At 33.6% G+C, this 14,402-nt stretch overlaps 2 protein-coding genes across 2 annotated transcripts; both read right to left on the reverse strand.

Annotated features, from left to right (window-relative positions):
• Positions 1-2,165: 2,165 nt before the first annotated feature.
• On the reverse strand, positions 2,166-3,821 carry LOC100785900 (hevamine-A). The gene is made up of 2 exons (XM_003516269.5): positions 2,944-3,821; positions 2,166-2,578 (listed from the first exon to the last, which is right to left on the reverse strand). The coding sequence occupies exons 1-2, from the start codon at positions 3,530-3,532 to the stop codon at positions 2,277-2,279; spliced, it is 891 nt and encodes a 296-aa protein (XP_003516317.1). The 5' UTR covers positions 3,533-3,821; the 3' UTR covers positions 2,166-2,276.
• A 1,017-nt stretch (positions 3,822-4,838) lies between these two features.
• LOC100788014 (protein GDAP2 homolog) lies at positions 4,839-14,180 on the reverse strand. Its single transcript, XM_003516270.5, has 15 exons — positions 13,931-14,180; positions 13,212-13,601; positions 12,122-12,199; positions 11,797-11,852; positions 11,198-11,317; positions 11,017-11,087; positions 10,318-10,411; positions 9,965-10,177; positions 7,693-7,944; positions 7,017-7,125; positions 6,748-6,815; positions 5,758-5,827; positions 5,599-5,673; positions 5,419-5,510; positions 4,839-5,233 (listed from the first exon to the last, which is right to left on the reverse strand). The coding sequence occupies exons 2-15, from the start codon at positions 13,524-13,526 to the stop codon at positions 5,158-5,160; spliced, it is 1,689 nt and encodes a 562-aa protein (XP_003516318.1). The 5' UTR covers positions 13,527-13,601; positions 13,931-14,180; the 3' UTR covers positions 4,839-5,157.
• Between the last annotated feature and the right edge of the window lie 222 nt (positions 14,181-14,402).

Genomic DNA, 14,402 nt, shown 5'->3' on the forward strand with positions numbered 1-14,402 from the left:
CCTTTAACACTGCGCATAAACACTTTTCTCAAGGTAAACACTAGTCGGGTTATTGTATAATTCACAGCTCATAACACAAGTATTATCACATCAAGTATTAAACACACACTTATTCACAACCAAATCTCATGTTCACAATTTAACATCTCATAATGTCACAATCCACCATCGCATGTTTACGTGTATTTCACAAATTAACACATGTTCAACTTTGTACTTATACTCTATTTCAACAACAATATTATAATTAGACACTGCTAATGAATTATAAATATCCATGACCTTACACTCATGTTTCAAACACGTTTAACATATTATGCTACAATTTAACACTTTAGGTTCCTAACTAGGAATCCTACACTTTCCCTTTAACACAACGCATAAACATTTTTCTTCGGGTTATTGTATAATTCACAACTCATAACACAAGTATTTTCACATCAAGTGTTAACCACACACTTGTTCACAACTAAATCTCATGTTAAAAATTTCACATCTCATAATGTCACAATCCACCATCACATGTTTACGTATATCTCACAAATTAACACATGTTCAACTTTGCACTTATACTCAATCTCAATAATAATATTATAATTTCAAAGCAACATGTTATCTCATAATTCATCACATATTTAATTTATCACTTATACACAATTTCAATCATAATTTTATGATCCCAATATAACTATTTATCATGTTAATCTTATCAAAAACACAAACAAATTATAAAAAAATATTTCTCAATCCACGAGGAGTAAAACCCCTCAAAAAAATTCAAATAATCATACAGGAAGAATTTTAATACAATAAACATCTCAAAATAAACTCAAATTTGATCCCCTAAGGATTCCTACACATGTTGATTCTAACCTCAATTGCGATAAACTCATCCCTTACCTCTAAACGGGCTCACATGTGTTTCAGTAGCAATAGCAGCATCTCTAACGGTTCCATGACATTCCTCAAGCTTTTTCCTCTGGTTGCTTTGATAAGGTTTCCAAACATTAGAAAGAAAAAGAAGAGATTGAAGCCTTCATTCTACTGTCTGCGTGAAATGAGTATTTCTCCCTCCCCAGACATCATTTTGAAAATCCCAACGCTGAAAATATGCGGAAATGAATTGCAAACCTGGTGTCCAACTTTCACAATGATCCAACGGTTAACGAGTCTGAGATCATAGTTTTATTGGGACAGGTTTTGGGTCTCTATAGGAAAGGAGAAGGTTACGATGCGAAGAGAACTTGTATCACCCCAAACAATTTTCACAATTTCCAACGGTGAGAATGTTTGTAAATGAGTTCCAAACCTAGTGCTCAAATTTCACAACAATCCAACGGTTAACGAGTCCGAGATCGTCATTTTAATGAGACATGTTTGAGTGTATGCGGAAAAAATAAAGGGTTTAGGGAGGAGGAGAAGGGAAAACGAAATTAAGAGAAGAGAAAGCGCATATACTATCGTCAGTCTAAAAAATGACCTAACATGTCTCTATTTATAACTAGATACTCTCAACCTATTATTTACCCTATTTTTTATTTTTATTTTTATTATTTATAAAAAAAAATTCTATTTTATTTTCTATCAAACGAATAAATAAAATATTTGTTTTCAAACCATTATTTTAATTAATAACATTATTTTTCCTTATTTATTTAATTATATAAAAAAATCTCAATATTTTTCTAAAACTACATTTATTTTTAAATAAAAACCTTTTTAATTTATTTAACAAAAATAAGATTTTACAGAAAGGGAATCCAAAAAATCCAACAACATATTGAACATACAGAAACCCAGATTATACATTCCATATGGTTTTGTAATAAAGACCAGGACATTATAATTGTTAAGTCACTGTTTTTTGTTATTTGTTTTAGGTTTAAATAACATTTTGGTTCCTATAAAATACGGTCCTTTTGGTTTTAGTCCCTGTAAAAATTATCTCATGAAACTTTACTACCTGACCACCCCCTTTTCAGTTTTGGGAGCAAAACATTGGCAGCACCAACTAGAAATTCTTATTCCGATATGTTTAGACTGTTAGCATTGATTTCTGTTATCTTCATATTCTTTTGCGACTTTTTGGTTTTATCTCCAAATTTCTATTATGAGTGCTTCTCAAAATAGTTCACTAAGCAGCACAGGGTAGTCCAGCTTAAAACTTGTTCACAACACATGTAATAATATATATTGATCACAGACCACCAGTACAAGATTAAATATTATACATCACACATCACATATACCAATATTCACTCAGACATGTATATATTTTAGACATGGTTCTTGATGGAGGAACTGTATCCACTCTGGTCATCATAGTACCTAGACCACAGCATAACACCCCCATATTTGGAAGAGCCCTTAATTGCTGGAAGCACTTTGGAAGTAAGATCATTCACATCAATGAATCCACTGCCTGCAGCCTCAGGGGAAGCTGGTAGCCCCAAGAAGATCTTGTTGGCTGGAATATCTGAAGTCCACTGCTTCCATGCATCTTCAAGGTTGGTAACTTCACTAGAGTATTGGCAAGGAGGGTTGTTGTAGAATTGGACCCAAACATTGTCAAAAAGACCTGCAAAAATTATCAGTAGACACCTTATGTTATTTGATACCTAGTGAGAAAAAGAGGAGAGAAATGTATATATGATAATTACTAATGACAGGAGACAAAACCTATGTGAAGTTCCTTATGTGTTGTTTGTACCGTTCTCCAATCACAATTGGAGTTTGACCTCAATAATATGCATAATCTTTTAATACAAATTTTTATTAATCATATTACTGAGATGTAACTTCAGTTTTAATTAGAAAACAACACAAATAACACCTATAAAATTGTATCCAAATTTTGTCCTATGATATGATAAGAAGAGAGAAATAGAAAGGCATGATTGGTATTTATAATTAAAGGGTGTCCATATATCATTATTTCTATACCTGTCTTGAGGGCATTGCCTATCCAAGAATCAGGAAAAGGGCATTGAGGGGCTGCAGTCAAGTACACTTTTCTTCCCTTGTTGATGTACCCTTTGAGGTACCTTGCAAGATCATCCCAATACAAGTTTGATCCTCCTTCGATGTCAAAGTCAATGCCGTCAAGAACAGCGGGTCCAAGAGGGCGAGAAGGAGAGCTTCCCCCCAAGAAATTGTTCCAAAGGTAAGTAGCCACTTGCCTTGCATCCTGAGGGGATGCAAGGGAGTAGCTACCAGCACCTCCTCCCAAAGACAACAAAACTTTTATCCCTTTGGCTTGGCAAGATTTGATGTCAGAGCTCAACTTGGTGCAACCATTACTATAGGGATCACAATGGCCAGCAAGGTTTATCATTGGAGTTTGGCCATTGCCAAATGTTGGCAAAAAGGCCAAAATAGCATATTCATAGTTCCCTGTGGCACATGTCTCTGCTAGTGTGCCTTCATTGCCATTCTGGCCCCAGTAGATTGCAATGCTGCCAGCATTTGAACCCCTTGCTAGTGCCAACAGTGCCAAGATGATGAATGAGAGTGAGGTTGCCAAGTTTGCCATTTCCAAGTAGCAAGCAAGGTCTATTGAAGTGTATGTCAATGAACTTGAGCTATTTTCTTTTGCTGATTCTTGTTGCTAAGAGAAAGGCTTTTTATATGGATTGGAAGTCACTTCATCTCATATACAGTCCAATATTTCAATCATTGATGTTGATCTTAGGGAAGCACACCGTGCAAATTAACCAACATCTATATACTTTTCTACTTTTGTTTCCACTTAGCTTTTGCAAAACAATCATTACACCAGTCAAATGCAACTGAGGATCGTATAATTTTTTTTTAAATCATTTGCTACTTCAGGGGTGGAGTTACAATTATATATGCAAAGAAATGGTTCATCTATGAATCTACCAATTTGGTTTTTTGCTTTGGTATCTATCAGTATTCTCATGTTCCACTGTTATTTTGTTTGGAACATTTAAAATTTTGTAAATAATAATTTTAAAAAAATAAAATTAGTTTTTTATTTATTTTTCTTATGAGTTAAAAAATAGTTTCTTAAAGTAATAAGATATATACATTTTTTAGGCTCTCCTTGTAACCATATATATAGAGAGAGAGAGAGATAATTTGAACTTATCTGAGTCACATTTAAGTATTTGGGAAATTTGCTAATTTTTGTTGGCATTCTAAAATAGTGACTAGTGTGTGTGACCCACATGCTAAATGTTTATACTTCAACTTTAACGTGCAAACACTGATCATCTGGGGAATCTTTGAATGATAATTTGGATACCGAAACTTGATATCTTCTTTTCCTTCCTTGTTCCACCCGCACCATAAATATATATAGCCGTAAATAACAGACTGATGGGAAAACTAAACAAAAAAATTTAAAAGGAAACAAATGGTATTCACAAATTTTGTACGAATTGTGGCAATTATTGCGATTCACCTATAATAACAAGGAAAATGCTGGTGTAAAATAAAACAAGGAAAATGCTAAATGAAAAGCGACAAGGCACAAAAATAGACAAGTCATTGATTGGTTAGTATTTTATATTTAATCACCCTTTGATCTCCTTTAAAAAATAATACAATATTTTTGGAGATCTTCAGGTTAAGTAGGAAAAATTCAGGTTTTGAAATCAATTAATATTCATTGGTTGGTGGGCTGCAGAAAATATTCAGCTGTTGTTTTCATACCAATGTTATTTAATAATAAACAAACGTGTATATTATTTGGGTAATCACTCGGTCATAATTTAAAATCATTGAAATGTAGAACTAAGGGATAGTCAAGCAATCCAGGACAATGTTTCGCACCATATGACCATAGTGATTTGTAGCATAAATTAAGAATGCAGTGAGAAAAATGAAAATCTTAAGCCTGATTTTATACCCTTGTGCACCACAAGCCAGCTTCAACAGAGATCAAAGTCACCTTGGACCATATTCACAACTCAGAATGTCACAAAAAAAAAAATAACAACACTATTTTACTTACAAAGAAACTTATCAATATTTTAAAATTTTCAAAAAGTAAAAAAAAAAAATGAGTTCTTCCCTACACATATATAGACCCTCTTCCACTTGCCAGTGAGAATAATGGCAAGGCAAATAATGAAGAAACTACAGTAAGTGATGCTCTTGTATCAACTGATGATAGAACTGCAGATGGCATGCTTATGGTCGATGATAAACATATTTTGTTCTTGGATCCACAACGAGACCTTTTCCTCCATTCACTTCTAAGTCATGCCTTTGAGAATAAAAGTACAAAATGAATTAGAACCTATAATCTAAAGTACATTTACTTCTAAGTCTCGCTTTTTATTTAATTGTAATTTCCAATAAATTTAAACCAGAGTGTGTGTTACTCATGTAATAGCATTATGAAAAGGAACAAATGATTATAAATATAACACATGAAAACATAGACTCAACTGAAAGACAAAATCTGGGATGGTCAATTGTTCACGGGGTACATATCTGAAGAGCTGGAGTAGTCTATCAACATATACCACTTTCTTCCAAACCTAAAAGTTAATCGTCATTGATAATAACATATATAAGATGTCCTTAAATAGGTCCAAATCTGTTAATAAAATCCAATTCATAACGCACCACATTGTTGACAAGCAACTGAAGTGCAAATATTGTCAATTTTAGTCCAAGGGTTGGGTGGAGGACATATATTGCCTGTACGTATGAGATTCAGAGATCAGAACAAAGACTAAAAAGGCATAACAGTAATACATTTAAGGAAACAGAAATGCTGCATACATGCAGGTTGTGCTGGTGCTTCCGTCCAAGTATTTGTTGAAATCTTTTCATCCAACCTAGGTCTGGCTGCCTATTTATACAAAAACAGGGTGGAGAAAGGTGAATGGCGATCATCAAGAAACCATACTACTGAGCATTGAATACAAATCCGGAGGAACCAATGATAACTTGTAAATAAACACAGTTACACAACACGGCCAGCTTATGTGGTATATTCTTAACCCACCATCAAAGCACAATTGTCTTCCTATGTATTTCTTTATTCAAGTATGCTTCACCTCAGTGGCATGTCTTGAATTAATTATAGAACAACTTTCCCAAACACTTTCACCTTGCCTGTCTTAAGTTTTATTTCACAAAAATCTACAACTTAAACAGGCAAATCTGCTATCATAAAAACAATGAAGTCAAATTTAACAGAAAAATTCACCCTTGACAAAGGAGCATATATCAATTATCAAGAGCCACAATACATCAAATAAAAATTGCCAGATTTTAATAAGGTATTACCAAGATTTAGTAACATTAAACAGATAATGCAGAACCAACCACAACAAAGGTACATAACTACATACAGAAAAGTAACTTCAAAATTCCAAGCCACACATGGAAAATGATCAACCAGATGTTTCCAGCTACTATAAAAGTACTGTTGATACCATGTGAGATGTTTGGCAATTAAATACTATACAAGCTCAAACAAAAATGTTCAGATAGATTTACCAACGCCGACAGTTGAATTTCCAGTTTCCTTTTTCTAATTGAGTAAACGTGAATTTAAAGAATTTTATAAATGAAAGCATTTTTTATTTATGAAATGAAATAATTCACATAATATAACTAGTTCACTAATTCAGGTCTAAAGTTAGCTCATTCCTATTACAGATCCAAATATTTTTCAAAGACAACCCTTAGCGTATTTCATACCTCTAAAACAGAAAAGAAATAGACCAATCTGTAAATCCTAGAATTCCATTATTTAACACTTACATCTGCAAAGATGAAGCAGAGTGAAAGTATACAATAGTATAAGGCTTCTGCATTATAGGCTCAAACTCCTGAAATTTAACACCAAGACGATTTTGAGTATATTCAAAAAGTGAACAGCGTAAGCCAAAAGGATAAGGATTAAAACTTATGGTCATAAATAAGTTTCAAGAAAAGTATGCATTCCCAACATTTAATATAAAATTTATAATAGCTGAACTTGTGCTTGTCAGCAGAAAAATATGTCAAGCTGAAGGATATAACTGAATCACCTTCACCACATAAAGCACAAATCGCTCCAGATCAAGACATCTAAGCAAAAAGTGAGCCCCCACAACAACCATGACAGGACGACCCTCAATGTCTACCCCTCCACGATAGCTGAAAAACATAAATATCACTCTGAAAACATGCATGGAATCTTCTTTTTGATTGATTAAGAAATGTAAGAATACCAAAAAATTTTAAAGAGCATAAAACTTTGTTATTTGTTTATCTGTGGTTGAAATCTTATAGAAATTAGATCTTATCCGGAAACAACATTTTTCTTTTCTCTTCTGCAAAACAAAATCTGTATCATCAATATTGCAGGACCATCTTACTATTACTGCACCACAAAATATATCTTCAAGTTAGTTGTTGAAAAGGATTGAAGAATTTACAACCCCAATGTTCAGTTTATCTCTTGTCCAAATGGAAGAAATTTCTCAACCCAGAAATTTTACAAACATTATCAATTGAATTTCATTAATCCTGTTAGAATTAAGCATGTGTATATTGAGTAGTGCTAATACTAGCTATTACCTTCTCATTTGTGATTCGTGCTGATTAGCACTAATTTAGGAGATGATTCCTTTTATGATTAATAATACTATTCATAATACAAATAAAAGCATGTACAGACTGGTTAGCCACATATTTTTGCTTTTGAAATAGATGGATACTTACACAACTTTCATCTCTGCAATTTCAGACAAATTTAAGGATTTTGCTTTTGAAAGATATCTAGAGTGCACAGAATATTCTTCAGCGGCAGACAATGGAGGTCCACCTAAGTCACCAAATCCAAGCAAGTTAGCAAAATTCCAGCCTCTTTGTGCTTGAACAGTTTTCTCCCACTGCTCTAGACGTCTTTCATCAGGGTCTTTAATCAAAGACATGAAGGCAGGATCCAGATATGTATCTAAATATGATGAAGTCCTGTAAAAGCCACACTAATCAGGAAAACTCTACAAGTAAAATTATAAAAATGGATAATGCATGCTTAGACAAGTACAACGAAAAACCTTCAAGAAAATAAAACTAATGGTAATTAATACTGTGGAAAACAAACATAAAGCCACAACAAGAGTGATTTCTAAGTGCTTGTTTGATTTACACCACAAAAATGTTTGAGGAAACGGAAAAGTAATTTTTGGATATTTTTTCATCGTATACATTTAGTACAGCTTAAGGGGCATTCAAAAAAGTAAGAAATCTGTGTCTGTTGATAATGCTTAACATTTTGTTCACAAGGTGAAGCACAGTAGCATTGCAAAATTGCAACAGCAAATTTAGATTATTGACCAAACCATATTTTGGTCTGACATCTGCTTTCATTCTTACTTTGGTCCTTGACATATCATTTTTTTCATTTTAGTTCTGAGACAGATCTAGAAACCTATTAAGGGGGGGCTAATTTTTTTTTCTTTTGTAATTGTTTAAATGTTTAACTTTTGATAAGTAATAAACTAGCGTACTCCATTGCCCAGAGGCTCTTCGCTATGCGAAGGTATGGGGGAGGGATATTGTACGCAGCCTTACCCTTGCATATGCAAAGAGGCTGTTTCCGGATTCGAACCCATGACCAACAAGTCACCAAGACACAACTTTACCGCTGCACCAGGGCTCGCCCTCATAACTTTTGATAAGTAATAATTTTTTAAAAAATATTTACTATTTTTACATATAAAATTGAAACTAATTTTTATTTTAAATGATAATAACCTTAACCGTTATCATAAAAACAACAAACACACATTAAGTTTTATATAATTTTATTCTAGTTATCACCTTAACCATTACAGTAATAATAACAAACACAACTAATTTTACACTAACTAACCTTAATGATTATTATAATAATAACAGAGATAATTAATTTTACATTAACTAACCTAAAAATATATATATTTATGTACATGAAAGGCATCAAGGGAGGGGGAGGCTCGGCCCCTGCTTTAGTCCCTAACATTTATACATTCCAATTCAGTCACTCTACCTACTTGTCATCTAATAAACAAAAATGCTTGTTAGAATAGAAGAAAACATCTTATCATATCTTAGATTATCCTTTAGGATTATTTTCCCTGTTTACTTTCTATCTCTCATGATTGGTTTCCATATTTTGTTATCCCATGATTAGTTTCCTCTTTTAGTTAGGATAATGAAATGCTTTAGGTTTCGTGAACATGGTAAAAAAAAAACTAGCGTACCCCATTGCCCAGAGGCTCTTCGCTATGCGAAGGTATGGGGGAGGGATATTGTACGCAGCCTTACCCTTGCATATGCAAAGAGGCTGTTTCCGGATTCGAACCCTTGCATATTGTACGCAGCCTTAGCGTGAACATGGTAATACATTTAAATTTAAATAGATTATAGAATATTGTACAAAGTATCTTTTTCTCTCTATTCTCTCCCCCAATACCTAAAACCATGTAATTTCAACAATGCTAACATATCACTATTAGAGATGACATGACATCAACAGCAAATGTGACAGTTCAATAGAATGACTAGATGACAACATCTAAAACAACATTGTTTCATTTGTCAATTACCATTTGAAGAGAAAAAAAAAACTCATCCCACATTACAAATGGCAAGTGAAGAATGAAACAAAGTGGTTTTAGATGTACTCATCCAGACATAACTGTCAAACTGTCATGTCAATCATAATGGTGTCACATTATTTCTAATAGTGAGTCCTAGATAACTGTATATTGATAGATAGACTAAATAAAGTAAACTTATAAATTATATGGACTAATATAGGGTCCTAGTCTAGATTGTTTTGTTAGATTCTGTAAAATCTACTATTTATCTATGTTTAGAATGGTAATGCACATTCAAGTATTTGTACATAACAGAGCGCACTGAGAAATCTAGAAAGAAAATATATATATATATATATATATATATATATATGTAAAAATCTTGTACTAAATTAAAATTTACTAACCTGCGAACTGAACCAACATCACTAACAGGAAGATCAACAGGAGCTTCAGCAGGTTTTGATTCTTTTGAAACCTTTTTTTTAGGCAAAGGCTTTATTCTGATTTTACGCTCATCTATGACAGTCTCACCATTCTCATCTCCGACATCTGCAGGAAGCTTTGACAAAGCCATCTCCTCCTCTTGTTTATCCCGAGGGAAGTAGAGTGGAAGCAACCTACATGGAAATTATATAAAAGGTAACAGCGAATAAGTAATACAAAGTCCAAAATTGAAAAGAAAATAAAACAAGTTTACTTTTAACAAACCTATTTCATATAAAGCACTGCAGATGTCAATAACAGAGAAACAAATTACCTTTTATATATCTCAGTATCAGTTGTGCTGGTAGTGCAAAAGACAACAGCTGTTATATTGTCTTTCTGCTTCTCAAGAAACCGCCGCACAGTTCCTGAATAAAATGACCTTAGAAGAATATATAGAACAAATGGACAATACAAAGTGTAGAAACCTAATAATAATATATTATCCATCAGACATCAGAAAACAGTTAACAACATAGACAATCACTATGTCTATGCTAGATGCACTCAGCATGGGCACAATTAAGTATTCCAGGGTTATGTTTGGAGATCTAATGATGATTGGAATAAAATGGAAAGGATGGAATGAAATGAGGGTTTTGGAAACTACATAAAATGGTAGAATTATGCACAAAATGATGCAACTAAACATGCCTCTATTTTCCTACTTATGCAAACAGCAATGAACTGATTGGCAGCAGAGCATGCTTTGTCATTCTATCTTCTTCCTCTCCCTTTCCACCAATGATTGATTTCCTTTATCTATTTAAGATAAAGTTAGGTCATTATTTTTCTTGTGTTTGGCATTAAAGGCTGCTATTTTCTGATGGAACAGCCATGAAGTAATTTATCTCCAAAAGAAGGTCAAATTAATTCCTATGAGACTGTCAAAGTTAACCTGATTAATTTATTTGGTCAGAATAAATATCAGAATAACGAACATATAAACTGTAAAATGAGGAAAAAAACTCACTTATAGCTACATGCGCAGCTGGCTCACGGGGATAGTTCTTTACCTCAGTATAAATACATCCCATAGCAATGCTGATCAATATATGCCAACAAAAAAGCAAGTTTTAGATCTTTAAGGCTGCATGGGAGATGACCAAAAAACTGTTTCAAGAAAACAATGTTATAACATCTGAAACAAAAACCTTTTAAGCCCATGATCAATTAAAAGTTCTAGGCAAGAACGATAGCAATGGCTTAAGGCATTCTCTGCAGCAGTTTGGTACTTCGAAGCATACTTTGGGCCAACAGTATGGATAACTTTCCTGCACGAAATTATTGAAGGCATAAATTTCATATGCTAGGAATCTAACTTTTAGCCAAGAGAATTATATGCAACTAAGGAGGAAATATAGGGCAGCAACAAAGGGGCAGGAACCCATTAACATAATTTGTGTAGCATGACATGAATTAAGGATCTCAGACCAAAACACGGGAAAAGAGAAAACAGCTGTTTGCCAATGTCCAATTATCCACATGCATCCACAATTGCATAAGCCATAATATACAGATCTAAATCCCACACCAATACAACCACAACTCAAAAGGGATCAAAGATAGCATGAGGATGCACCTTTGCATCAATGCAACAGCATTGACTTAAAGATATTCTCAGTTTCTTTTCTCCAAGAAAGAAGGCAAAAAGTAAACTGTGATTGCATAGTGGCATTGATCTTGCCATGTGGTAAATGTAGACAATTAATTTTGACTTTGAAAAGTAAAAAAAGGGCGCCAATATACAAACCTTGCAGGAAGGTCGTAGGCATTGGTAATTTTAGCCATGCCTGTTCGACATCCACCCTGACAATAAAGATATGTGATATCAAATATATTATCATATTCATATATCATTTCCAGAAAGCTGCCTCTTGGCACAGCATTCTATGAATTGTAGAACCACAATGAAGACACAAAGCTGCCCTCTTAGCTCAATTTCCCAACTAAACCATTATCTCACAAGAAATCCAACAGAAAATATAATGATTGCTAAATCTATAAGCTCAAATGTTATCAGCATCGAGCACATAACATTACATTTTGGCAAAAAAAAAAAATTATAAGAACTATACCAAAGTTGCACATTCTTCTGCAAGACCAGGTCCAGCTGCAGCATGCAATCCAGGGCTGCTGTGTGCTTCATCCAAGACCTGTAGACAATAAATGAAAGCAAGCTATGAAATATGATACTATTAGATCTACTATATTTACTGGAGGTCCAGTTCTAACCTGCTACATAGTATGATTATATTACATAATCACAATAGTCTGAGATGTTTCATAATTGTTGAGAACTGAGAGAACTTACATGTAACTCTATTTCCAAAGTCAAAGTAGATACATGATAGCAACAAGTGAACAGTGATTAAGCGGTAAACAAAAATTGGTCTTTTGTCAAGTATAGTTAAAACACAGATCCTGCTTTAATGACATTATTTTAATAAATTTATGAAAGGATTCTTTCATACGGGTTCAATATTGTGAGATTTTATTTTATCAGAAACAAAATCACTTTTAGCTTAAAATTTAATTGCATTCAAACACCAATGACATTATGAGATATTTTCTATATATTCTAACATCGTCATCAACGCCTGTTCCAAAAGAGAACGCATGCAAAAAAATAAATTTGAGCTTGAAGGACAATAACACTTTCTCAATTAGAGAGAACATGTGCATGAGGAAAACAATCCCTTTATATAATAGAACAACCACTTTGGTGTTCTTTTTAGGTCCGAATTGTAGGATTTGTTAGGGATCATTATCTCTTAAAAGAATGAAGAAAGGAAAACACAACAAAAACTAAAACAATCTGAAGCAGATTAAATCACCATTTGCACTGCAACGAAAGTCATCAGGGTGGAGGTTGATCTTCAACTTAAGAACAGCTGTAAAAAATTGTAAGTTATCCAAAAATTTTACTGTCAATTGTCTTTTACAGTAGACACATTACACATATAAGTAAATAACTGTAAGCTCCTTTACGCAGTCCTACTACCTGTTTTGCTTGCACTACAGAAATTGCAGTGAAAACATAACAACATGACTACATTAACTAATTTTGCAATTACAAAACCAAGAAAAGTAAAAACAAACTACACAGTTATATAAAGAAGAACTAAACTACAATTTTAAGCCACACACACACATGCACTCACTCACCTCATTTGTTGAATTTACCACAGCATCCACCTCAAGGTTCCAGGGGTTCCCCCTCCACAAGTATATCTTCGAATTCACTTCATGGTCAACAGGAAACCTTGACACACCGCCACCACTCTCCAACCCCGACTTGAACGTCAAGGGATCAGGGAAGTATGGACTGGAAAATGATGTGTCTCCATTGTCATACACTAAGGAATGATCAGCATCAATCCACCTCGGAACTTGATCCAAAGTAACAACAGAGTCCACACTATCATTTGGCAATCCAGCCCGGGATGTGGCTGAATCTGAAGTGGCCACAGGCCCATACATTTCAGGGACTCTTATCAACAGCACCAATCCCTTTGTTAAGGTTCTTCCAAATAGCCTTTCCAAGTCCCAAAATCACTACAATTGCAAATCAAAAATCCAAAATTTCACACCTCAGCTATTCAATTACCACAACCTCAACAATAAGAACCCTCCTTTCAAACAAAAAAACAACTATACATGAGATTCCAAATTAAAATTCAAGGGTAACCCATTTATTCAACTATCATTTGTGGCAGCCAGGAAGAAAATGCAATAACAAATAACAAAAATTGTAATCTCAATTCTAAAGTTAAAATGAAGAGGGAAACCTAATCAGATTATTTTCCCTTCGAACAGAATGGGGAAATTCTGATATATACGAAAGGGAAACCTTAATTTGATGAAGAAGAAAAAACGTGAAATACCTTAAACTGGAATCTGGGTGTCGAAAAGGTGCACTTTTTTTTCGCTTCTTTCTCCTTAAAGTTTGCTTTTTTGTGGATCAAATGAGAAAAAAAAAAAACACAACACTGTTGTCGCTGGTTCTACGGGACGATGAGCTTGCAAAGTTTAAATTTTTATTTATTATTTTTTCATAACGAAAGAAAATGACTACGTTTGTTTGTGTTTTTTTGTCTTTTACCGGCTCGCATGTCTATCAGCTAATGCTCAGATTATCAGATTGCGGTGCCAATGATTAAGCAACACTTGAATACTAATTAATTAATTAACTAATGCCATAAGATTTAATTGCAATTTTTTTTTACGAGAAACTGCAATGTTATTTAGTATTTACAGACAAATTATGGTTTGTGTTTATTGTTTATGTGTACACATTTTACTTTATTTAACTTATAGCTACGACACTATTTATGTACTGAAGTTATTAAGAATATT

The sequence above is a fragment of the Glycine max genome, chromosome 1 (assembly GCF_000004515.6).
Source record: "Glycine max cultivar Williams 82 chromosome 1, Glycine_max_v4.0, whole genome shotgun sequence".
Classification (NCBI taxonomy): domain Eukaryota; kingdom Viridiplantae; phylum Streptophyta; class Magnoliopsida; order Fabales; family Fabaceae; genus Glycine; species Glycine max.